Source organism: Cardiocondyla obscurior, linkage group LG12 (assembly GCF_019399895.1).
Source record: "Cardiocondyla obscurior isolate alpha-2009 linkage group LG12, Cobs3.1, whole genome shotgun sequence".
In the NCBI taxonomy this organism is placed as follows: Eukaryota; Metazoa; Arthropoda; class Insecta; order Hymenoptera; family Formicidae; genus Cardiocondyla; species Cardiocondyla obscurior.
In genome coordinates this window covers 2035025-2060681 of record NC_091875.1, presented here as the reverse complement: position 1 = coordinate 2060681, position 25657 = coordinate 2035025, and the positions used below count along the sequence as shown (strand labels likewise).

At 42.8% G+C, this 25657-nt stretch overlaps 2 protein-coding genes across 2 annotated transcripts; both read right to left on the bottom strand.

The window, feature by feature from the left end:
• Nucleotides 1-1684: 1684 nt before the first annotated feature.
• On the bottom strand, nucleotides 1685-20726 carry L(1)g0289 (lethal (1) G0289). Its single transcript, XM_070664864.1, has 8 exons — nucleotides 19227-20726; nucleotides 6061-6533; nucleotides 5475-5813; nucleotides 4995-5187; nucleotides 4328-4537; nucleotides 3485-3874; nucleotides 3218-3354; nucleotides 1685-3033 (listed from the first exon to the last, which is right to left on the bottom strand). The coding sequence occupies exons 1-8, from the start codon at nucleotides 19339-19341 to the stop codon at nucleotides 2965-2967; spliced, it is 1926 nt and encodes a 641-aa protein (XP_070520965.1). The 5' UTR covers nucleotides 19342-20726; the 3' UTR covers nucleotides 1685-2964.
• A 73-nt stretch (nucleotides 20727-20799) lies between these two features.
• Nucleotides 20800-24841, bottom strand: LOC139107022 (uncharacterized). The gene is given in 10 exon segments (XM_070664231.1): nucleotides 20800-21314; nucleotides 21419-21589; nucleotides 21689-21867; nucleotides 22052-22101; nucleotides 22104-22348; nucleotides 22553-22793; nucleotides 23133-23298; nucleotides 23300-23662; nucleotides 23754-23761; nucleotides 23832-24841. Coding segments are annotated over 10 exon segments (1866 nt in total). The 5' UTR covers nucleotides 24082-24841; the 3' UTR covers nucleotides 20800-21121.
• Nucleotides 24842-25657: the final 816 nt, after the last annotated feature.

The window sequence follows — 25657 nt, the reverse complement described above, 5'->3', positions numbered from 1 at the left end:
GCTCTCCCTTTCCCGAGTTTTTCCCTAACCGCCCTGTCGATAGCGCCTGTATACTTTTACTTTACCGCTTTTTTACGTCTTCCGTTCCGTTACGTTTTTTTTTTTTTTTTTTTTCTTTTCTTTTTTACTATTTGAATAAACTTCAATTCCGGCTGCGATTAAACTTTGCACAGAAGCGCACGCGAAAGGTGTACGTTCTCGTGAGGAAAATGAAAAATTTTAAAAGCCGAGCGTACGTAGAAGAGGACCGATTTTCTTCTCTGACAAATCCCACATTTATCAATGAACTTTGCGAAATTTAATCCCCAATTTCGAAATTTACTTTAAGTTCGGGGGATTAAGATAAGAAATTTTATCTCCTACCTCACCCTGTCTTTCGCGCAACTTATTTATATAAGTTTCCGCAGTTTAAGAACAACTTTAATTTCGCTCGCGGAATCTCGCGCGAAATTTCCGCAGACTGCACCTTTCTCTCTTTTTTTCTCAGGTTTTTTTTTTTTTTCTTGTTTAATTTCTGACGAAGCACTTGGGGAGTAATAGTAATTATTATTTGCGCCGGTGTGTCGGCGGTAATTCCTTCGATAAAACGCGCTTCCATCCGGCTTTCATTCCGCGCTTCTAAGAGAAACAACTGGTTTACCTTCGTTTTTTCTGTCAACGAAATACGTTTCTCTCGGAGTAGTCGCGGCGCGTTTTGTTCCCCGTCGCTTTTGCCGGCGCCGTCTGCGCGCTTGGAAATCGCGATGCAGAAAATAACAGGTGGTTTTCTCGCGCGCTTTTAAACGCCGGCGTGTCCGATAGCGCTTGGCCACCAGCTGGGCGCTAAAATTTGATAAATAAAACAACACTTTTCACTTTATTCCCGCTTCCGTGGCGATAAGAAAAATCGGGGGCGAGCGTCCGTCATAGAGCATTTTACATTACCTATATTTTTTCTTTCGAAAATTTTTTGTCCCCTGGTACCGGACAAACAGTTATTCCCTAATGCCGGACAAAAGATGCTTCTTATGAAGAAAGAGTTTCTGCCACGAAAATTGTGCCGATATCCCTGAATGTTCAGGGATATCGTTAGTTCCTAAGTTTTATTGTGTCCGGTTTTAGGTGCCACTTTTCATTTTCTATAAAATAAAAGTTTATTGTTATTATAGATAATTATATGGGTAAAATTTATAATTATGTTTTCTGATTTTAAATTCTAATAATAGCAATAATGCACAGGTTTAAATCTTTATTATAATAATCTTACTGATTTTTTTTTATATACATATAAAATAATTTCGACATACGCAGTTAATAAAAAACATATGTGCAAATTTCGAAAGGTTTAAAAAAGGGAAATATATTATTTTTATTTTATTATACGATTATTAAACATGTGAATATGGTATAACGTATCACAAATATCGTTTAATACACCGAGTGTCACCTGGTAATCGAGGTACGAAACAAGCAGGTCGTTTATCGACTGCAAGTACGTACCGCATGATATAAATATTATAAATTATTGTATGAAATATTACACATCTCGTTGTTTGCTGGAAATTATCAAAACAAAATTGTACCACGATAAATCGATTATTTCTGAAAGGCAGATGCTTTATCTAATTTTTATATTGGCATCGAGTATAAAAAAAATCTTTACGTTAGAAAAGAAAGAGTAAAGGGAAAAAAATTAACGCACAGCTTATTATAATAATTATAATATTTATTATCACAAACTATGAATTAAATCGTACAGCAATGTAAGAAAAAATCCGATAATTTATTTCAGTCCCCTTCGTAGGCTCTATGCAATCATAATCGATGTGTCGCGAATACCTGCGAATCAACGAGCTCTAATTCACTAATTGATTCTTATGTATTTATTCAGATAAAAGAAATTCGCCTTTGAAAGAGGACCGAAACAAATGGCCGGCATTCAGAGGAAAAAAAGTTACATCTTTGGCTGTTGCAAAAATCGTAACATGTAATTGGCGGTCTTGATCTCGGCCGAGTTTAATAACGCATCTCAATTGGATTTTAACAATAATTTACTATGATTGTAAAATACAGATTTTGCAACAGCTGCTGAAATAACGCTTCCCGCGGAACGCGGGCCGATCTCTCGAGAACTGTGATTTACAATGAGATTTTCCCCCTCGGGCCTCTCCGTTTGTCACTATACACGATATACCGCCGGAAAAAATTTCACGAAGAAGGCACCTTTTGACAGTGAGAGTTATTTGATACTTAGAAATAGATAAAAATTATGTTGCTTCCATAAAACTACTATATACACTCACAAACTAATGAAATTGTTGATGCTATAAAATCTTTCAATATCTCGTGCTATTTCCTTTCGCCGTTTTGCTCGCTTGTTGTCTCACGCGTGTTACGAAGTGCTCGTGTGAATCTTCGGAAAACTTTGTCGTAAAATATATCTTTGTATGTAGAAGTCCGCGCAATTATACGGCGCGACCGTGTAATTACCCGGCATATATAATTATTTATATATATATATATATTTCTTTTGTTAGTACATATCTAAATAATTATACATAATTTTATATATACATACATATACAATTATTGATATGTATAATTATATAATTATAACTCGGAGATAATCATATAATTATTTACATATATTGTATATGTGTATATATATGTACATATATATATATTTTGTATAAACTCGTTAAAACGCCGATATGTTTTCTCTTTCTTCGACATAAAAATATAAAGAACTAAAACAGCATTCGTTGGTCACTTGTCGATTTAATCGATTCCGCTTGGAACTCGTCGCATGGGAAAGGCGATTCTTTCGTGTTAACGTGAGTCTGACAAGCGAGACGTCATCGCGAGTAAACTGTTCGGCGATGCGTTACGCTCCCGTAAACTTGCTAGACGTGTTCGGCTATAATTAATAGGAAATTAACTCAACAGTTTTGCACTGACTGTGACTGGATCTCTGTCAATACTTGATCACATGTGAATGGTCGCGGCCGTGTAACGAGCTTCGCCTCTTCGCCAGCTCCATTGGCTCGGACGATACTAAAAGTTCAATTTCATAATAAATTAAATTAACTAAATCTAACATGTCCAATATTAAAGAATAAGCGATTTTGAAAAATCAACGTAATTTCAAAAAAAAAAAAAAAAAAATTAATTATTTGATCATCGCTTGTTCATGAAATTCTTCAAAGTACTTTTTGGTAAAATTTAAGGAGATTCTTACCCTGATCAACATTTGTCCCGATGCGCTGTGAGGGTTGCGATAAGCGTATACTCCCCATCCCGCGAGACCCACCACTAAAGCGACGACGGTAAGAATACCGATTATTCCCGAAACGCCCATTTTCACCTTGTTCGGAACTAAAAAAAATAAAAATAAAAAGAATAGGTTGCTCGATGCGGATGTCTAAGTTGCCTCTTGATCTCGAAAGAAAAGAGATTACTGAAATCAAGTTGGAAAGAGGGCAATTTACTCAGTGACGATATTTACCGGGACCGTCCAAGGAACTCATGCCTGATCGTTCCTGCTTCATGCCGAGCTCGTTGGTGGCGGCTGCCTCTTCCGGATGCACGTGGCCGTCGTAATCGCCCCTGAAGGTCGTGATCTGAAACTGCGGGCAGTTTTGCACGTCCTTGACGTTACGCACGTCGCAGCCTCGTAGCAGCCACTCCTGCCGCCGCCGGGACGTTCCAGTGCTGCATTTGTTCAGCTCCGAACACCACTTGCAGTCGAACTCGGGCACCTTCGTCAGGCAGTCCCGGCAGTTGTCGAAATTCAGGCACGTGGGTAAGGCCTTCAAGTAGATGACCGTGCAATTCTTTATGTCCTGCCGGTTGAAGTTGACGCGGTGGTACTCGTAGATGGTTTTCCGCCGCACGACTGCAAAACGAAATCGGCGCGATGAGTTCTCGTTTTCTCTCAGGTATTCAAGTGAAGTTCGTACGAGGCGTAACTCATAAAAAGATAATTTCGTGAATTAACATTTGGATTCTAACGTGAGTTCGACAGGAATTAAAATAAATATTTAACAAAATTAAAAAAAAAAAAAAAAAAAGAAATCCTTGTGCGCGATAATTTTAATTTATTTATAAATTATTATAACATCGTTAGACTGTTTTGTGAGTTTTATTCACGCGAGCGTTTGTATCGTAAAAAAAAAATCATAGGTAGTTACGTTACGTCGTTCGAAACTTTCGGCCGCTCGTACGACGTCGAGTCGCATATCGAGCCATCGGTAGGGAGCTTTTTTACGTTCGATGACGAATAGGCGGCGGATATTGTTCTCGCGAAGGTTACGCAACAATCAAATCGGGTAGCGAGCGCGTTACTCACAGAACACAGTTCGATCCATGATGTAGGCGTCGCTGAGGCCGACCTTGACGGGATGCCTCGTGTCCACGATCTTCTCGACCAAGAACGGTATCGCCGAGTAGACGAACACGATGTCTCCGTTCCGATGCAAGGTCACTTGGAAAGTGAACGCGCCGGCTTTCGGCCTGTCCTGCAGCACCACCTTTTCCCACTCGACCGTAAACGCCGTGCCTGTCGTGCAGATTGAAAAAGAAGAATATAACAAATCTCGCGCCGCGATCCGGGCACGGCCCCGCGTTTCTTTGCTCGGCGAGGCGTGTAATAACGATCGGCAAATCGTCGCGCCGATTTATCCCTCTTCTCTCGGCCTCTCCGTTGCCCCGCGACTGATCGGCCGACTCGAGGAGAAAGGATTTAGAAAATCGGCACGGGAGGGTTCTTCAGGAGCCCGAAGAACGTTTGAAAAAACTCGCGAAATTTTAAAAGAAATCGTAAAACGACGTCTTTCAATCTCGAGGGCGCATTTGTTTGAAATACAGCCGCGGCAAGTGCAAACGCGGCGAAAGACCGCGCCGAGCGGCTCGGACGTAATAGAATACAATTGGCGTCGATTGACTTTGAAAGAAATTGCGAGGAACAAGCGCGTCCTTCGCGCGGCACGGAAACGCTTGAGGTTCCGATGACTCACCATTGTCAGCGTACTTGACGTAGCTGGCGTTCGACAGGCGGGTATCGAAATTCGCCATGAGCGGTGCAATGTACTGGGTGGCGGCCAGCCAGCTGTGTACGTAGTCACCGGTGTACAGGAACCCGCCGGTGGCGATAGTGATATTGCGCACGTTGTATCCGTAGAATGGGAAATCGAACTTCAGCTTGACGGTCTGCAACAGCGAAAATCATGGCTCACTTTCCGGAACTTCGCCCTCGGCGAGGTTGATCGATCTCAACGTTACCTTCGCGACGGTCGGTACAATTTCTGACTCCGATTAGTACTTTAAATTAAATTCGGTTAGGATTAAAACTGTACGCCAATTAGATTCGCGAGGTTTGTAAGCGCCGCGAGGCAGCTTTTTCCGCTTGGACGCGGTCAGTGATCGTGACTTTCTATGCCGTTTTCCATTTCTCACGACAATCGCCGCGATGCGAGTTAATGACGAACGGGTCTCACCGCGGCACGCTGATGGCTCTGGCTAAGCAGATGATTGACCCTAAGATCCGGATGATTGTCCATGTCGACCCAATACTTTTTACAGATACCGTCGTTGACGATGAACGTGCTGTTGTAATACTGATGCGTGTCGTAGACCGTCTTGGTGATGTTGTTCTCCGTGAGCGTGGTGTTGGTCACGTCGTTGAACTTGCTGATGGAGATGTCCCCGATGTCGTCGGATTTCACGACGTCCTCCCCCGTGTCCTTCGTCGGCATCGGCGTCGGCTGCTCCTCCTCGCCGACGTCGGTGATATTGCGAATCGACAGCGTACGATTCGCCCACACGTGCAGCGTCGCCTGCAAGGAAACCATTTTTAAACGAAGAATTACGAGAGAATTTTGGAACTGTTAGCATAACAGATTTTTATTATGTATGCAATCGGTATTACGAAATTGAAGATTCTTTCGCGCGATCGTGGAGAACAGAAAGTTAAAGTGATATTAATTTAACGGGATGTTGACCAAGTTATAACGGATTTGCGTTATTTATGAATAGCCGAAGAGACTTTGTTTAGTTAATAAACTCGTCGATCAAACGACCTACCGCGTCGGTCGCGGGACTTGGTGTTTGCGACGCCTTCTTCTTCAAGTCCGGCTTAGGGCTGGAGACAGAATCGGGTGGTCGAGGGGTGGACAGAGGTGCCACGGTGACCTCGCTCGTCGAGTAAGCCGTGGAATAAGGTGATACGTCGGTGTTGGTCGCGTTCGACGTCGCCGGTTGTGTCGCTGGTTGGTGCTGCAGCTGCGGCTGTTGCGACGACGGCTGCTGTGGTTGCGACTGCTGCGATTGCGACTGCTGCTGCGGCTGCGATTGCGGCTGCGGCTGCGGCCGTACAGCCGGCTGGTCTTTGAGCAGATCACTGGTCCTAATAGTCGTCACCACCACCGATGACTCGGTGGTCGCCCTCTTCGAGCGGATTCTTCCCACACTTGTACCATCGATTAGTCTGATATCTAAAAACTGATGATCCAACGACGACTGGCCATTCCATCCGCTGTAACTGTAGTGAGAATGGTCTGCAATACAAAAAAAAATTTCTTTACCATTTCAGAAAAGATAAAAATAAAAAGAAAATAATTAAAAAAAATTTTATTTTAGAATCTGATGCAGAACAAATTGTAAGTAGTCATAGTTGTGTAATGGATAAAATATTTTAAATTAATCATGCTATCTAAATCGAGAGTAATTAATTTCCGGTGAGGAAAACAATAGATTAATTTATTTCTGTGTTATCATTTAATTTTTATTTTTAATCCCCGAGCTTGTGGAGAGATACGTATTTGTCGCGATCGAAAAAAAAAAAAAAAATAAATTAAAAACTCGTCTCGACATGTCCTTGAGCTCGTGTTGCAATTACGATACTACGACTGATTATTGAATGATGACTAGGACCGATCTATGACACATGCACGACCGTGTTGCATCGCGTGCATTGTCTTCGGTTCGCACATACTCGCCGAGAGTGATTCCCTTCGAGGGGATCGGGTGTCCATTTAACCGATGCATCAACGTCAAGCCCATCGCCGGTGTCCGAGATCAGTGCCATGAAACGCGCGGATTAACCTCGATTTCTACGCTCGCGATAGCCGCGGCGCGATTAACGGACAGTTCGGGGACAAAAGTGGCACGGGACAAACTTTTCACAACCTGTCGCACGCGTCAAATTCGCCGCCGTTCCTTAGAACGTTCAATTATCCGTCATGTTTCTTTTGGTGTCCCGCAAATTCTACTTTATTAACAACGATATAAATAACAATCAGAAACATCCTGTATTAATCGATATTTTTCTTTTTTCTCTGAGTTCCTGAATCCGCAGTTTTACTAACGGTAATGGAAATCAACGCCTGCCATGTGGAATGCTTCCCGTTGAGTAATGCCATTAGAACGATTTTATGACAAACAGAAAATATACACCAGACCGGCGGTGTTTATCAGTCCGGCAATTAGATTCGCAATTGAACGAACCTTTCGAAATCTTATTGTTAGTGTTGCAATCGCGCTCCCGGCGGTAATTAGCTTTCTATTTATCGGTACAGTTCGCGAGAACGCTAATGAATACGGCGGGGAGGGACGGATCGGACGTCTCACGATTCGTTCTGACACGGAGGCGAGACCGCCGCCGTCTTTCTTGCTCCGTCGAGTGCCGGCAAACGGTACATTTGCCCCAATTAATCGGACAACTGAATTGTGAGAGAAATGCAAATGACGCTCCTCCTGCCTCAAGTTAATCGTGAATTACAATAAAGTCACTCTTTATTCAAGAATAACTCCTAATTGGAATAATTGCTCGCGGTGGGCGAAGGAAACTAGACGCGTGACATCTGCGTAAAGTAAAATTACATCGCGATGCAACGTTAGGATGTAGGAGACAAACTAATAATTTCGATATTTTACGAGAGGCACCGCCTCGGTCGGTCGGCATCGCGGAAAAAAGCGGCGGCAATCGTCCGTCAACAATAAAATCTCTACATCTCCTTTTTAATCAGCATATACGCGAGCGCGATCAGCTTTGACAAATAAGTTGAAAGAACGATTAATATACGCTCACACACGCAACGGAACTGCACACGCACGCGGATAACGACTGCATCCGCGAAGTGAATTCCGAACGAAGTTTTTTTTACGCCTGTATCTTAATTATCATCGCGATGCACCACGTTCGCGCTTTTACGCGCCGCGAGAAATTTCCATGCAACGCGGAGAGAACAGTTTCATTTTCTTTCCCGGCCTTCGCCGTAATTGCGTAAAGTCATTCCGATCCTTCGGCTGAAATTAATTGCGCCTCGGCCGCGCTTACGCGGTGAAGATTTCATATGCCGAGAATCACTGCGATGTTACAGTAGTTGAATTATGGGCTTACCTAACAATGGCAGAGTCATAGCACTTAATTAATAAATAATCTTGTAATTATTTGGCGGTCCGCAATCACCGTGACACCACGGTGATCGTAAAAAAAATTTCCTCGACTATACGTTTGCTGCATCGGGCTCGACGTGTGCTGGCGTGCATGTGGCGCACCGGCCGCGTAAATATTTGCACGAACGCCGGCGAATTTATCCACGTACGGCACCCAAGGAACCCTTGAATTCGCCGGAACACCGGGACGCGATAGAAATCGGAGACCCCCGCGTTACGGCGAAAAATAACCCGAGACGTCACGGCGAATTTCCGTCCGCGGCGAGAGCCGGTGAAAGCCGAGAAATGGACCGCAAAACGTTTTCTTCGCTCGCGGTACGGGTAATATTTAAATGAACCATTCCAGAGAATTGTTCGAGAAGTCGCGGGCTTTTCTGTCATTTCGCGATTATTTAAGACTGACACCGAGATGTGCGAAGAATAAATGTATATGAATGATTTTAATGCCTTTCTGACTCTCGAAAGAATTGGTAATTAAGAATGTACGGAGACTTTTCGACTTGCATTTGAATTTACGCTTTGCGTTTCTTTCTTTCTTTCTTTCTTTTTTTTTTTTCCTTAATTTATACAACTATTTACTTATGTTTCTCGACAGGAAGCATAAATATGTCAAAAGCGAGCGTGTGCGTTAATTTGTAGACGACCCGCGATAACAGCGGATAATAACAGCTGCGAAAGAATTGCAGGCGAGATTCGCTCAATGAGCAGGCAGAAGCGGAATCGTAAGCAGGATTCGCTCGGCGAGCAAACACGTTGTGAACGATGATGCTCGCTAACCTCGTATCGCGGTATAAGTAACTGATTACTGACGGGCACGTGGTAATAACGACGTCGTAAGCGGGAGATCGCCGCGCGCGGCGAATAAAGCTGCGATTTTTCTTCGAAAATATATATATTTATCCCGACGAAGGATATTAAAGTCGCGGGCCGTCGGGATTAGATCCGCGGCGATTTAAATTCCGTATAAATTATATTAAAGTGCGCTCTCGCATCCAAAGGCGAGAGAGGAAATAAATATATGTCTTTAAAGACACGTGTTGCTCGGAGAAGACAACAAAGCGGACGCACTTTGTTTCGCGAGACTTTTGATCGATTCAGCTCTTCCTTTGTCGCTCGCGATGACGAAACCTCTCCGTTTAATACTCGCTGATGATCCGTTCTATTGAAGCGAGCAATGCATTGCAAGGTACGCAATTCCGTTCGGTCATTCGCTGAAAGACCTTTTACCATTAACGAGGTCGATGGGGTGATACGTGCCGCTTCTTCGACGTTTGAATTGACTCGCTTGCAAAGAACCCTCTCGATCGCGCCGTCGGCTCGAGCCCATTGTCTTTGCGAATTATCGCGAATAATTGTGTTGAAATATTAAAGGTAATCTAAGCGTACGTTAATAAAATATTAAGATAACGACGCGGTGAAAAATATTTCTGTATTTTTTTATTTGGCAAAAATTTAGTATTTTGAGATTTTCAATAAATAGTTTGGAATTTTTTTTTTTTTTTTTTTATTGTTCTTTGCGGAATTAAGTGAACAATGAGGAACATGAAACTATAAATAAATTGTTACAGTAAATATAGCGTACGTATTCAAGTCCAGATTGCACCGTGCTATTTTGAGCGAAACGTTAATCTCGATTCGAAACTGTACACGAGAGTTGCACGAAATGATCTTGACGCATATGCATCGCTTAATTACCTAATCACAGGCGAAACGGAGTAATTAACCTAGGTATATAATTATCTAATATTACAAGGACGTGTTAGTGACTTACAACAATGTCCGACATTGGCTTTAGAGAATAGAATCTATCGACGGTCTAGCGATCAAGAAGTTGCTTACCGTCCGGTAATTACATTAAAAAATGCATACACTTTATAAAGCAGACTATGATAATAAAGCGAACAAAAAGTCTCGTTCCTTACGTCACGGTCTTCGTATGATATTCAAATTTATTCCGGACGGTGCTGAATAAAAATGAAGAGTGTAAAGTCTTCGAAACCGAACTTCGATAAATGTATAATGTTTTCTGAAATCTTCTAACGATAAATCGACCAATAATAATTATTAAGATTTAATCTACAACTCGACTAATGATGCGGTAATAATGACTCGACGTTTCGAGAACGTCGGGCTTCGCGCGGACTCGTTAAACAAATCCAGAAGAGCTAAGCCGGGCGATTTTTCGCGGTCGAGATCGCATCGATATTCCGCGTCTCGTTTCGAAGGCGCATCTGCAGTATACGCGTAATCTATTCTCGGCGCGACCGGCGCGACGCGTCTGGACACAATCTAATAACGTTGAGAATGAATTGAGCCAATCGGCCATACCGCCGCATCGGCGAGAGCAACGGATCGCGAGCGTCGCGCAGCGTGCGACGAAGACGTGTCTCTCGCGAGCCGCGCGCGGCGCCAGGGCCACTTATCGTCTCCTCCACGGTGCAGACGTCAAAAGAACGCCGATGATATAATTAACGAGGAAACCGTCGGATTGTATTTGTTGTCCGGCCAGTAGCTCGGCATATCGCTTGGCGCGCGCTGCGTAATCGAGAGTGTCGTGTCGCCCATCCTTGAGAGGCTCCACTGACGGTGTCGCGGAATATTTTTCAAGCAATAACGTTAAAATTAAATTGATGAGCCTGTTGGCTCGAACTGGATCCTCGTACTATTAATAATAATAATTATTATTATTATCGTATGTCAGTGTCGCAACTTAGCGAACTGCTGACCGAATACTGTCGTACACAGCTGTTAAAAAAAAAAGAAAAAAAAAAGAAATTCTTTAAAACGCGATAAACGCGATGGCAATGAATCGCCAACGAAAATACATGAAAGGGCGGAAGGAAGGGCCCACCGGTGCCGTACGTGCGGCTACGTCTGGCTTCCGGCGTGGAACGACACACGCGATGATCACCACCTACGCGTGACCGAGACAAGACGCGTGCACACGTGCGTACGTACATACGCGCCGTACGTTCGCGCGCGCTCGTAAAGACGGCGGTCTTACGCGCTCGCGCTCGCCTCGAGTGCAACGAACTCGCGATTTCGCGCCCATGGCTGCATTCTTCCAACGCAATCACGGAACGCAAATTGCCACCCGATCGCAGCGTCCTTAATTCTTTATCCGCGCTGAAATAGATAAAACGGGATAGACCATTCGGTCTCTTTAATCGAAACGATCGTTCGCCCGATTCAGATAAAAATGTCGATCGTAGCAGCGACCCTTTTTTGACCCGAGCTGATAAAGTTGTGATAAAAGTATTCAATATTTCGACCTATCTCGATTCCTATTTTATATAGACAGACGATAGACCAATTTCTATTTTAATTTTACATTCATTTTAATATTTGCACTCGTTTATATTTGATTAACGGTACTTTTTTTTTTTTATTTTCTTCTTAATTAGAAAATTAAATGTTCGAGCAATTGCGTTCGAGCTATAAGCAAGTTCGCGAAATAATTTGGGGTGGGAAGAAAGCGCCTGACGTGGAGTCGTCCATTTAATAATTATGAAACGGCGAACGTACGCACGAGGCACGGACCAATCAAGTATAATCGTTTGGGCCGTTCGCACAAGGCGGACGACTTAATGACCGTATAAAATGGGCCACGTGGGTGTCCGGTTGTCTGACCACGCGCTGCGCCCTTTCCTCGCCGCGAAATTTCTCGCAGCCTCCCCTTCGCGCGGTCCTCCCTCCCGCTTTATTCGTCGGCGTCGTTAATTTTAGAAAACCGGGGCTGCGATCGCGGACTCGCGCGCGATTGCGTAATCCGCCTTCGTCGCGCCCCGCGTATTTCATGCAGAAACCGACTGCATTACGGTACCGTGTTACGTTACAGGAAGGCGGGCGTGTAGTTTACGTTGGAGATAACGATTGCTTAACAAAGCGCATTAGGGATATCTCTCATTAAGCAAAGTCGCGTGATAAAGCCGACGCGTGGCCGTCGGTCTTAATCTATCCCCACACGGGCGTGCGTAACGTACGTGTATTCATGTGTGCCGTGTCCGCGCGGGTGTACGCCAGATTACACAGTGTAGACTTACTTAAAACAGTAACTCAGGAATACCGTGTCTCACAGATATTCGCGTCTCGCTACTCGCCGGGAAATTTCACGAAAGTGTAAACAGTCCCCTCGGAAAAATCCTCCAAACATCTCAGTCGCAATTTAATAATTAATATATGTACAATTACGCAGGCGTGATGACGCGTGACCAGTGGCGTTTTATTTTCGGACGGCGCGTTTTAATTTCACAAAGCCATTTAAAGAGACGATATATATTTGTCACGCTCCGATCGGTGCCGGCACCGTACACGCGTGTGGATTACGCCGCGTATCGGCCGGCGTATCGGTGATATGCGTTACCGAAACCGGATACGTACACGCATCTTCGTCAACGAGCGGTGTGCAATATGTGTGCACGAACGAGCGCCCATAAAAGCGCGCGTAATAAAGGGAGTTAACTATCGACATATGCCAGACCGACGACAGAGAGAGAGAGAGAGAGAGAGAGAGAGTCGTTAAATATAATGTTTGTTTAAATTTAAAGTCTAGAAAAAAAATTTATTATCGCGACATTTATTGTTTTTACTTTAAAATATATTTGGGATTATATTTTATTAGACAATCTATTTTTCTACATTTTTTTTATTTTTTTATTTAAATATACATATATCTCGTGATGAAGCAAATTGAAAAATCGGAATAAGTGCGAGTTATGTGGAGCATCTCCACATATGTGAATGCATTAAAACACACAAAGCATAGCACAGGTATAAATAGAAAATTGGCAAGGGTTCGGACGCGAGAGAGTTGTAGATCGCCGAAAATTCGCTTTAAATAGCGAAATGTTTCTGGCAAAAGAAAAAAAAAAAAAGAAAAAAAAATCTGGAGCGGTGGTCAACGGAAAATAGTGTCACGAACGTAACATATTTTTGCCGTTTCATTTAATTATCAGTTTCACTTGGCAAACAGAGAACGAAGCTACAAGTTTGACCTCGCGGTATTGTGATTTACGGCAATTAGCGTAATTACGATGAGGCGAAAATTTCAATGTTTTTCTGGCGTCGTTGAATATTTAAAAGCACTTCGATCGAGATGAATTCATTCCGAAAATCATCTATACGCTTTCGAATACAAATCGAACTTCGTCCCGGGAACGCATAAAAAATTTATTTAAAAAAATTCAATTATGCCGACAATTGTTAAACTCAAAATCAAATTATCAGGACTCTCGCGACTCGAAAGCGTACCTTCTCTCTCGAAAAATTTATCAATGCGAATAATTTCTTCTAGTATGAGCACTGTATCACGATTATCGATCCCATCGATGGGGACACTGACTTCTTTGGCTGACGTACGCGTCTTCCGTGGAACGAACGAGGCCACCGCGAGTGTAAGTCCGACGATACGCCGCGCGTTAGCGAAAATAGAGCGATCCGGGGCTGCGGTTGTACACGAAAGGTGTAACGGCGAGCGGTGGTCGAGGAGAGTGCGTTGAACTTTCTACGTCGATGGAAATATGACAAAAGCCGTGACTCATGGATGAGCTGTCGGCGCACGTTCGTCCGTTCGCTGTGAGTCGCCAGTAAAATGAATAGGAGCGCGACTCCGGTACCCGCTGTTACCCGCCACCATGTTTTCCCCGGGAAAATGCGCGCCGAAAGAGAAGATTGATGAGAAATGATAAAAATCGCGGTCCCCTCTACGTTCGCCACGGCGAAAGTGACAGTTGCAGAAATTTCCCGGCGATCTACGCCAGAATTGCGCGATACGAAAATTAAAAAAAAGAAAAAAAATTTTTTTTCGTGATCTAGAAAATCTGCCGGAATTATTTTTTTTGGGGGGGAATTTTCTTTTGGTTCTTTTCTTCGATATAGTCGATAGAATTTCGTATCGACGTATCTGATGCATTCCTTATTAAAATTTAGATTTGATGTAGTAATACTTGTTTATCTTGATTTTCGATAACGGAGAAAGAGGCCAAGTATTTTTTATTTTTTAATATATACACATTATACAGGAAGAATTTAATTAAATACTTACTTTTGTTTTAAATTATCATTTTTTTCATACGGAATGTTTTATTAAGTAGTTGTAAATTTTTATTTAAATTGCTATCGCCGACACATTCTCGGGATATAATATTTGTAATTATTCACGTACTTGTTAGTCAAACATTTTTTTCCTATTCGTACGAAAAAATTATTTTCGTACCATCTCGTAATTCTGCAATTTCCCTTTTAGTATCTGTTGAAATATGCGCAATTTAAACGCTATCACGCCACGTGTATATGCGAATAATAATTTATGTATACGAGAGTTAAAAAAAAAAAAGAAAAGAATCCGTGATTGTCGGACTGTGCAATTAAGAGAAACCTCAAGGAATCTAATAAGACACCCACGATTGCGCCATATAAACAGAAAGTAGATAGAAACACTTGGGAACGTTGCTCAAAACCGAAATCATTATGATTTTCCAAGTTTATCGGCCGTAGGCTCCTCCCGCTCGAAACGCGAAATTTCGGTGCCGCGAGCGCGGTGATGTTTTGCGTCGCATTAATCCCGCCGCATTGGAAAAAGCGTGCGATTATGTATGCAGGCAAGCCAAGTGTTACGAGGACAAATTTCTACACTTCGCGGAGAGCGTTTCCGCGCTCGGCTCGCGAGAATATCGGGTGGCGCGAAAGTCCATTCCGCGGAATTCCACATTCTCGTGCGGCCAAGCGTACCTTTGTCTTTACGCGAAGATCGATTGTTTAAGCCCGATGGCTCCCTTTCCGGGAAGAACGATTCTAACCCTCTCTTAACTAATCACCCTTAATTATCTCTTCGGGCGAGAATCGTTCGCGGAACTCGTCTGGATGAAAAACCCGGAATCGACGGCGATTCGACGGATCGAGAAACGTATCTTTTATTCTCAAAAATAAATAATAAATAAAAAACGCGATTTCCTTTTATTTTTTTTTTTTTTTTCTTTGAAGCACGTATAATTTATTTCGTAGGCTCGAGTCACTTCGCGCGATCGCCACAGTATCGTAAATTAGGCGCTATGAATATGTAAAAATAATTATTAATTAGCCGCAAAAATAATTACGTTTGTAGAAACTCGAAGAGGTAAATTGCGGGTCACGCAGGCGTGACTTTGCAACTTTAAATTTGACCGGCTGAAAAACAAGGCCGCTACGCGCTAACTTTTTAACATGGTTTAGCGGGTACGGGATAAACGCGCGTCTTCCGCGGCCAGGCCTTTTCATCGGCGGAATTGAGACGACACGGCGCGCTTTAAGACTTTGCCCGCCGCCGTGGAATTACGCGAAATCTAATTACACGTTCGGAGACGTTTCGTGCTTGCGGAACGAATTCGACGTCTTGGAGCGTCGCGCACGACTTCTTTTCGAAAATTTCGGACACGTGGAATCGAAAACGAGGCGCTGATCTGAAACGTCTCGACGGTCGGGCAAGCGAAAAGATATGTATCTTTCATTAAGCGCAGACTTTTTACCTTGCGCTCGAATTAAAGCGACGTGGTATTAAAATATTGATATGTTATGCTAACCGCGTGATCTACATTAAACGTGTGCACTCGTAGTGTGCAAACTCAGAGGTCATGCTTATCTAAATTTATTCGCGTTCACTGATATTGTCTTTTGAGACGCGCGGATGCGCAATTCACCGCGGCTATCAGCGATAAGCGAACGCGATAAGATTCAGGATATGATTTCACATGCGTAAAGATAAAACGGAAAAGGCGCCTTTTGAATTATTAAACATCGACGAGGCGAGCCTCAGCAAGAACGGATTCGCACTTTATTAATTTTTTATTTATATTTTATTTTATATTTTACAATTTGAGTTTTATGTTTTATACTTTTGCCTGCGGCACATTTAGGCAATTAGCTGTCTCATCGAATTACTTAGATCGCGTAAGCTACAATTTATTATCGAAAATTATAGAAATTAATTTTCCAACTTTTAAGTTAAATGCAAATTCTTTCTTAATAATGTTAATTAAGGATCGCAAAAATTGTGCCGCTAAATACGTTTATCACAAGTGCAAAAATTTCGGAAACGAGATAGTTTAATTAATACTCGTATTTACGTTACTTGTTTCAAACATAGCTTCTGCTGATACAACACATACCGAGAGTATCGTGTCGCGTTGTTGCAAGTTAATCCATCGATCCCCGCAAAATACTTGGTCTGCATTATGCATTATGGATGCAGTCGTTTATTGCATCGCGCAACGATGCCCGCGGAACAGAAAGCTCGTAGCCATTTACACGTTATAAAGTCCTGCTATTGATTCCTTAACAGTAGGACGGATCCGATTCGAGAGAGCGGTCATGAGACAAATTCGCGTGAAGACGCACGGGTGCTCTGAAATTTTCTGCGAACGTGTTCCGATAAAATGAAATAAAAACCCAAGATTTTCAACAATAATTTTCACATTTTAATTATAAAAATATATCGCCGCGACAATTAATTACGTATCAGAGTGTCGCAAGTGCTGCAAGTGCTAAATATTGTTGAGCAATCCGCAAGCGGCTGCTGTACAAACGAGCCGAAGGTGCAATAATAGACACATGCGGCTTTCAGCACGCACGATTGACACTTTTTTTTTTTTCAGCTGCATTCGCGAAATGTATTTTTCCGACCCGGTATTTGCAAAGCGGACTCCCGTTCGTGACAAATTGTCTTTGTATCTAGATGTCAGCCGCTGTCTGTAGAAGAACGAATTACGTGCATACGCGACGTTATTATGAAGAAGAAAAGGCGAGAATTTATGGAAATGACATCCGGGTGTTAAGTAACGTCTCGATAAGAATGAAATATGTGTTAATATAAAAATAAGATGACAAACGCCTCTCGTTTGTCGCCACATTGAAGAACCCTCGCCGAAAAATTTTCAAGCGTGAAAACCCACGTCGGTAGTTTCAATGTTAATTAAATTTATTTCATAAATTTCTGTTTAATCGCCTCGCGACGTAGCTTAACAAAATTCTAGGATTAAGAGACGAGGTAATTAAATAGCGTGTTCGTCACGCAATATCTGACAAGGCAAATACTTCCACGCCTCTAATTAATTTAGATCATTCTTTTTCCTTCTTCAATACTATCGTTACTTCATTTAATTTATTCCGTTTGTAACGTAATTTGAAATGGACTCGGAGCAAAGTCGGCGCGATTCGCGAGAGCTAGCCGTCGACGGCCGATAGTTTCGCATTCCGCGGCGTTCTGGTTGACACCAACTATTACGATGACGTCGACAATAGCCGATTCCGACAAGTCAGTCGCAATTGCCGGCTGTCGAAGGCGCGCGCGGTGAGCAAAGGAACGCGTACGACGGCGGATCGCCTCCGGCGAGTAGCGGGCGATTTTGCAATCGCGAAATCAAGGCGCGTCAACGGTATGCGGAGGGCGACCCCGAGGAACCACCTTCTCCTTTCGAGTCGTCACCCATGAATTTGCCGTCTTGTCCTTCGACGAAGGTCAGAACGGGAGGGTCGGAGAGAGTCTGGAAATTGCGAGAAAAAAAATCCCGTCCTTCTGTCCTCTGAGAAATCCAGCGCCGACAGGTGTAACGGGAAGGAACGATAGGAAGATGTATTACGTACGTCATACTCGTGCGAATCAAGGCAATCTCTTTTTTTTTTTTTTTTAATAACAAGCAAGCGCCGAAACAACGTGTTTCAGCGACGAAGTAATTACGCGTCGCGTGACGCTCGTAATTTAAGTGAAAAAAACAGCTCATTAAAACGAAGGGCTTGCAGGGGGGGACAGCGGTGTGATAAGCGACACGTGCGATATGGATGAAGGCTGGCTGTATAACCCTGGTCCATGATATGCCGATGTGTGATCTCGCGGCTCAGCGGGGCGTTCTCTTCTCTCATTTACTTCGCGCCGCGTTAATTGAAGTCGCCTGATCATTCCGCGAATTCTCGCGACGTGCCATCGGTCACGCGGGTAAACGTTTCAAGCGCGAGATCGTTCTTTGGCCATGAACGGGTGAGAAGAGGAAAGAGAAAGAAGGAGAGAGAAAGAGAGGGACCACGCGACCTTATTCCAGCGGCAAGAGCGGCCCCGATCCCGTTGCATAGGCGCGACACGGTCGGATGCTGGGGACGAGGACCGGAGCGTCACCCGGATCACGCAGGGAGCGGAAGAAGGCCCAAGATCCAAACGTGGGTCCCACACAAACGACCGGATTTTTTTTCTCCCCGCTCTCGCCCTTCTCTCCTTTTTTTCCTCTTTCTTTCCCTTTATCCTCTCTCGTTCTTTCTCTTTCTCCCTTTCTCTTTCTCGCTCTCTCTCTTTCTTTCTGTTTCTCTCTCTGTCTATTCGTCTCCTTTTACCTGTCTACCCCCTGGCATCTGCGATAATTCTTTATTACCCGACCTCCCGCCACGTTTCTCTTTCGGGAGGGTGCGCGAGGCCTCTCTGACGCACCGTTCGGGACGTCGCTGTCGGATGTTAAAAAAAAAAAAAGAAATAAAATAAATAAAAAAAAAAACAAAAAAATTAATAAAACAGTTGAAAAAAAAAAAAAGAAGAAAAATGGTCCAGACGCTCAGCCGATCTTTCTCGCGTCGTCTCTCTTCCTCTCGCGAGCGCGTTCGTTGCTCACGTCGTCTCGCTCGCGCTTCTCCTGCTCCGAAAAAAAATTCTCCGTGATACGCAACAGGTTATCGAAAGGCCGCCCGCACGCGCGCTCGCATATGTACAACGAATATGTAAATAACATTTGTATACACGCACGCACACACACAGCACTTCGTACATGCACGGCACTCACCGTACTCCGCCAAGGATCCAGCCAAAAGAGCGCACAGGACGACGAGCAGCAGCGGGACCAACGTCGGCCCCGCACGTCCATCGAAGTAGCACCACCGTCTCTCCTCACGCGCCATGGTTGCGTGATGACACAGCGAGGGAGGTTTCCGTCTCGTCTCTTCCGTGCGAGGCTACGGCGCGATAGCTAAAACTCACCGCGGCGGCGACTTCGTTCCGTCGACAGCACGCCAATAACTCCCGGCGAAGCGGAGCGCAACGGAAAAGCGTCGAGCGCGGCGCGCTTGTGGCGGCGGCGAGGAACGTCGAAGGCGCGAGGGACGCACAAAGGCGCGGGTGACGAAGGGAGAACCGGATGCGGAGGAACACGGGGACTCAAGGGATGGACTCGGGCTACCGAGAAAAAAAAAAGGAGAGAAAGAAAAAAGAGAGAGAGAGAGAGAGGAGCGAAGTAGAAGAAGGCGGAGGATTCGGGCGGTGATGTGAATGCCGGGAAGGAAGGAGGAAATGTCTCGCGGTCGCGCTTCTCGTCGTGCAGGATGCTCCGGGAAAAGTCGCGTCCTCCTTCGGTCGCGCGTAACTCTCGCGGGCACAACTGCTGCTGCTGCCGCTACGCGCTCGAGGGAACGGAGCGAGAGCGATTCGCTTCGAGCTGCGTGGCACACTGACGCGGAGGACGTGCGAACGGGTCTACTGGGAGCTAGTCCTGAAGCACGGGCTCTTCAAACCGGTACCGTCGGACTGCGGACCACGGCGACGGCACTCACTTGCGACGCGAACGGCATGCTCGCTCGCACTAGCCGCTCGCTACGCTCGCCAGTCCCTCTCGCCCACTCCGGATCGGCCTCGAGACCGTTTAGATGGTTATCTAGATGGTCATCTAGATGATCGCGCGCTTTCCAGCCTCGGCACGCCGGATGCCGCTCGCGCGAACATCCGACTCTCGACTTTCGGGCTGGGTCGATCTTTGTCCCGTGAAACCCTTCGTCGGGGATCAAAGGGTAAAGAAATTAAAAATAGTAAATCAGCGGAGACGTAATTGTGAAATTAGAAAGAGCGACGTATTTTAATTATAATTTCAGTTGACGTGTTAAGATAAGGCAGTTCTTTGATTTTTAATTTAGAGCACAGTTTTATAATTGTCATCGGATACTATCTGAATCAATTACTGTCAAGTAAAAAAAAAAATGATAATAAATTGATAATTTACTACGGATGCTTCTTGTCGACAAGGAAGACAGCTATTGTATCAAAGTAAGATATCAAGGTACATTGGGTTACGATTAGTACTTGGGTGGGTGAACATTTAGAAACAAAAAACATTTTATCCTTTATTAATATTATTCGTATAACGTTTTTAGTGCGGGTACACCTAACTCCAGTTGATTTCTAATTACCGAGTTAGGCGAAATTAAGCTGTGCTTAGCACTGGAATTAATTTTGCATATTTTATTACATTGTTATTTCGTGACGCAAACAGACTATTGATTCAGACTTTCGGTCGCATATTCCTCTGCAAAATCGTATTTATAGAAAAACTACTCGTAGACGTAGCTTCGAGCGAAGAAAAAGATTCCTCGAGAGATGAATCGGGCGATAACACCGGAGATAGCTTTGTAAAATGAGTTTGAGGATAGTGCGAGGTGTCAATTGATTGATGTTCTTCAACCATCTAAAAGATTCTTTTATTTTATCACGAAAAGATATCCGGCATGAAATAAAATTAACCGAATACTTTTCTCAAAAAACATAAGCGCCCGCCACTAAGAAAAGTCTGTCCAAAAATAAATACCAAAAGAAATAAAAAAAAAAAAAAGAAAATATTTAAAATGATAGATCTCGAAATAATAAGAAATTTAAAAATAATAAGATATTTATACAAATCGTCGTTAGTAAGTGTTACCGCTGGTCCACTTGAAAGTCTTCGTTTTTTTGACGCAAGCATTTGGTGAGAATTTCTAAGATAAGTTCAACGCTACGCTTCTCGCACAGCTGTTGAACAGACGCTTGTTTTTTCACGAGAATCCCTTCTAGGGCGATCAGCAGTATCGTTAGAATCCGTTGCCTTTTCACTGTGAACTTTTTAAGTGCGCTACACCGTTGGCTAATTCTGAAATTCGAAGGATATATTATATTTTATTAAGAATTTGTTTATGGAACAAAATTTAATATTTTATATGTCGATATAAAATGTACATTTCGTAATGAATCTTACTAATTAATAACGGTGTCATTCTACATTTTTGGAAGTTTTCCAGTAGAAAAGTATCGGTCTGCAAAATTATCGAGTAGACGGTTCTCGTAAAAATCATCGCGAGGCGTTTGTCGAATCCTATGTTCAAAAGTCGGTCAAGCATCGTCATTAATCTGTAATTATTAAAATCTATTTTATTTGATGATGTATTAAAACCCGAATAATTTTTTATTTGTCGCGTTTTTTTCTCTTTTTTTTTTTTTTTTTTTTACGTAAAAGTGCCTTCACGTTTCACAAGGTCCGTCTTTATTCTTGGCGCCAGCAGTGATAAGATATGCATCGCGTTCTCTAAAAGAATTAGCGACGGAGAGAATCCTTTATCCTTTTCATTCCTCATGCAAAATTTAATGATCCGGAGAGTAATCGGTATAATCTTCGCTTTCTCCATCATCTGAAAAATTAAAAAGCCTTTTGTTGATACGTTTTTTAAAATTTAAAAACATTGCACTTCTTCTAAAGTAAGCTCCGAATTTTCTTTAACATGAAAGTCGTATTTTTATAATAATTAAACAAATCTTTTTTTCTTTTTAATTTGTGTGCGTTATAAATTTTTCTAATCGAAGAAATTAATTTACAAATACGTAAACGTCGATATCGAAGAGATGAGCGACGATCGTCAGCAGTTTTTAAAAAGATGATCCTCGCTGCTGTCGGAGAACTTGACACTTTCCGTCCATATTTCGGCCGTGTTAGATTCAATTGCCGGTAAAAGATTGACGATATCCCGCACGATACCGTTGCTGACGAGATCCCAGGAAGGTAAAGACACGATTCCCGCGAGGATCAATGTAGCAATGTCGTTTCTGGTCTTCAAATTGACAGCGCAATATTGACCGCGAAGTATTTGCCGCTTGAAAGAATACCTTAAGCCCCTGTACTGCGTCGGAAATGGTATATTTTATACTTGGTAGTTGATTTTTATTAAAAGAAGGTTAATAAAATATACAAATAATATCTAAAATTAAAAGAAAATTAAAAATTAAAAGAAAAAAACATACTATAATTAAAGATAAATAAAATTCATTTATTTTCCGTTTACTTCATAATTTTAATTAATTGTTATCAATAAGTAATGCCACATGGCGCATCGCTTAAGCGACGTGAGATCTTGCAAATGTTTCGATGACGTATTCGACGGTAACACCGATCCCATGAGACTCCACAAGAGATTCATTATTAGGAGCATGACGTCCCACGAATATTCCTCTCCCTCGAGAGGTATGTCCGGCGGTCTGGTACAGCGCACTTGCGTCGCGTAAGGAAGATCCATTCTGGTGAACAGAGTGTTCGGTATACCCGCCCGTAGCATTTTGTAACCTTTCGGGAATATTCGAGAGCTATATAGAGCTTGTGCACGTGAAAAGAAACGCCTTGAAGCGATTTAAACCGCCTCCGCTTTAACATCCACGCACGTATTACTCGTTGGAATATTTGAATAAATTATGGCTCGATACGTAAACCTTTAGAGCATGACCTGCATTAGAAATCTTTTTTTTCTTTTTATGTATTTTTTTTAGTAAGAAATTCGAACTGTAGATTTTTGAAAAAATATATCGTGATATAAATACCTTTTTGCTCGTTTAAGAGGGATTGATTTAAACATTTTTTACTTAACGAGTCAAAACAATTAATTAATCTTAGTTCGCGATTACTCACAAAACTCGTCCGAGATCGAGGCGAGCGTGTAGGACAGTTCCAAAAGTTTCGGGTACATCTTCGGCGCAGCAGCCTCCAGCAATTCGACGATGATAACCGGCAATCGGGAGTTCTCCGTAGCTCGCCGGCGAAAATCTAATTTCACCCCCGCGACGTTCGTCGGTTTCGGTTCGTACGAGTAAAAGACACTCGAGAACTTTGTGAATTCGCGTGACGTCTCTCTTATCGGGCAGCATCGTCAAAAGAAGACCCGGAAATGTAAAATAATGTCCCGTTATGGCAGAGCTAGCGAAACTTTCGGAACTTCGTTTCAACAAAGGTAGCTGACTGCATAAGTGCAACATCCTGTTCAGATGCGCTCGACAGTCGTCGTCTTCTCTGCCCTTTCGAGCTAGAAATTCTATCACCTTCATTACAGCCGGCAGGTGCTTGACTGGCTGAAAGGTGTCTTTCAGGAAACACATTGAGACACGTCTGGCAAATTGGATCATTTTGCGATAAATAAAAGCGAAAGAAATTGTGAAATTTTTCTATAAAAATTAAATTTCCACAAACTCTTTTATTAATTACTTGCTAAAGAATTATTTTTTCTAAATTATATTTAGGGACAGACGTAATTGCTAATTGTGCTTTTTATTTCCATACTCCGAAATCGATCCAAAGCTAAACTTTGATAATTCTTAGTCAGACTTTATTAACTCGTAATAAAAGGATACGTGTCGTCGATTTCACGCAGATAATCGGATAAAAGTCGCGATATCTCTGCGCGATCGTTGGTGATGGAATCCGACAAGAGTTTTCGCAACTTTTCTATGATACAATCCGTATTTATTTGACGACATTTGTTCCCATCGTTCAAATATGACGCGTGATAGTCACTGCGGGCCAAGTACTTGAAACAGGCGGTCTGCTCGCCGGTAAAACGACGGTTCTGGCATTTCCGTTCCATGCGCGTTATTTAATTATTGTTCGCGAAAGTCAGTCGTACAAATTGCATCGTTTTCGTCGATCTTGTTTTTGCGTTAATCGTCGATAATAAATTAATCTCGCTTCGCGGATTGACTGTATCTTGTTCCGCTCACGATACACCATGATCAACGTCAATTCCGGTTTTTCCACGCGATACACGTTATCTGTAAATTAAGACTGCCCGATTCGCGATGAGATGAGAGGTTTCACAAAGAAAAAAAAAGAAGAAAAAAAAAAAAGGGATTCGCGGTTCGAACCGGTAACACATGTTCGGCGATTAATAAGAGTCGACGTCCGTATTAAAATTGTAGTTGCATATAATAGCACGTTACGTTAGTAAGATTTATCGGGGCTTAAAGGGATTTTAATTTTCACGATAGAGCAAAAAACTGCGAGATATACGTTTCCTACATCTCATTATTTCTATTAAAAGCAAAATATTTTTTTTACAATGTAAGATGTTAATCACGCACAAAACCGGTAATTAATTAATTAAAATCAATAGTAATGGGAGGCATGTATTAGCGTGTAATGTTCTTAAAAAAGGAAACGTTCCGAGTTACAAAATTATGCGAATAATATAAAGAATTGATACATTATGATTAATTAATTAAATTAAATCGTGATAAATGGCGCAAAGTGAGAACTTCGCGTGAGATCCGTTTGAACAAAGAAACCAGCGTAGGTAAAGATAACAACGGATCATGGTCCACGAACTGGCGCTCCCTGGATGATGACACGCTAACTCGCGAGCAGACAATCCGGGCCTTTCCTTTTCCTTTTTAAATTATGCGGCTCAAATGAATCCTTTTACAATTATGCAATCCAACGTCGGTCCAATCCGGTACATCTTTGCGAATCGATACGGCGTTCTTAAGTAACGTCTCTGGAAATCAAGTCGCAGAAGTATTATCCCCACACTTTGCCGGCGAGCCTAACGCGCGTTTAAAAAAAAAAAAAAAAAAAAACTCAACCGTAATCGGCAGGTGTCTTCACGCACATTTACACACGCACGCAAGGAGGACTCGCTTATACAGGATGTCGAGAAAGTTTGATATGAATTTTGCCCGTTGATTTCTTTGATCGAGTGGAGATAAAATTATCATCAATAGAATTAAACGTTAGTCCTTCTTTTTTTTTTTTTGTAATTTAACAAATAGTTAAATAATTTATTAAAAACGCTGGCACGAGCGTTGACAAAAATATATCCGTTCAAAAACTCGGACCGAACAAAATCATTCGCGTACTTTTAATTAAACGTGCAAGAGTTTATTATTCGCGGGCGAGGGCAAGAAAGTTAATTCACGAACAGGAGACTTTTCCTGAATTTTTTTTTAATTTTATTTTAAACAAAGGCTTCTCGGGCCAGCGTTCTCGAGAATCTTTAAGGAGGGTCTTACCTGCAGTTTTCCGACACCCTGTATAGTAGATTCCTGTCGGGAAGGAAGAAAAGAATCCCAACGCCGTCGACGATGTACGCGAGCCTCATTTGATCCTTCCGCGCTCGTATTTTTCCCGCTTTTCCAGCTGGATTTTATTCGCGCCGCGAGAAAATC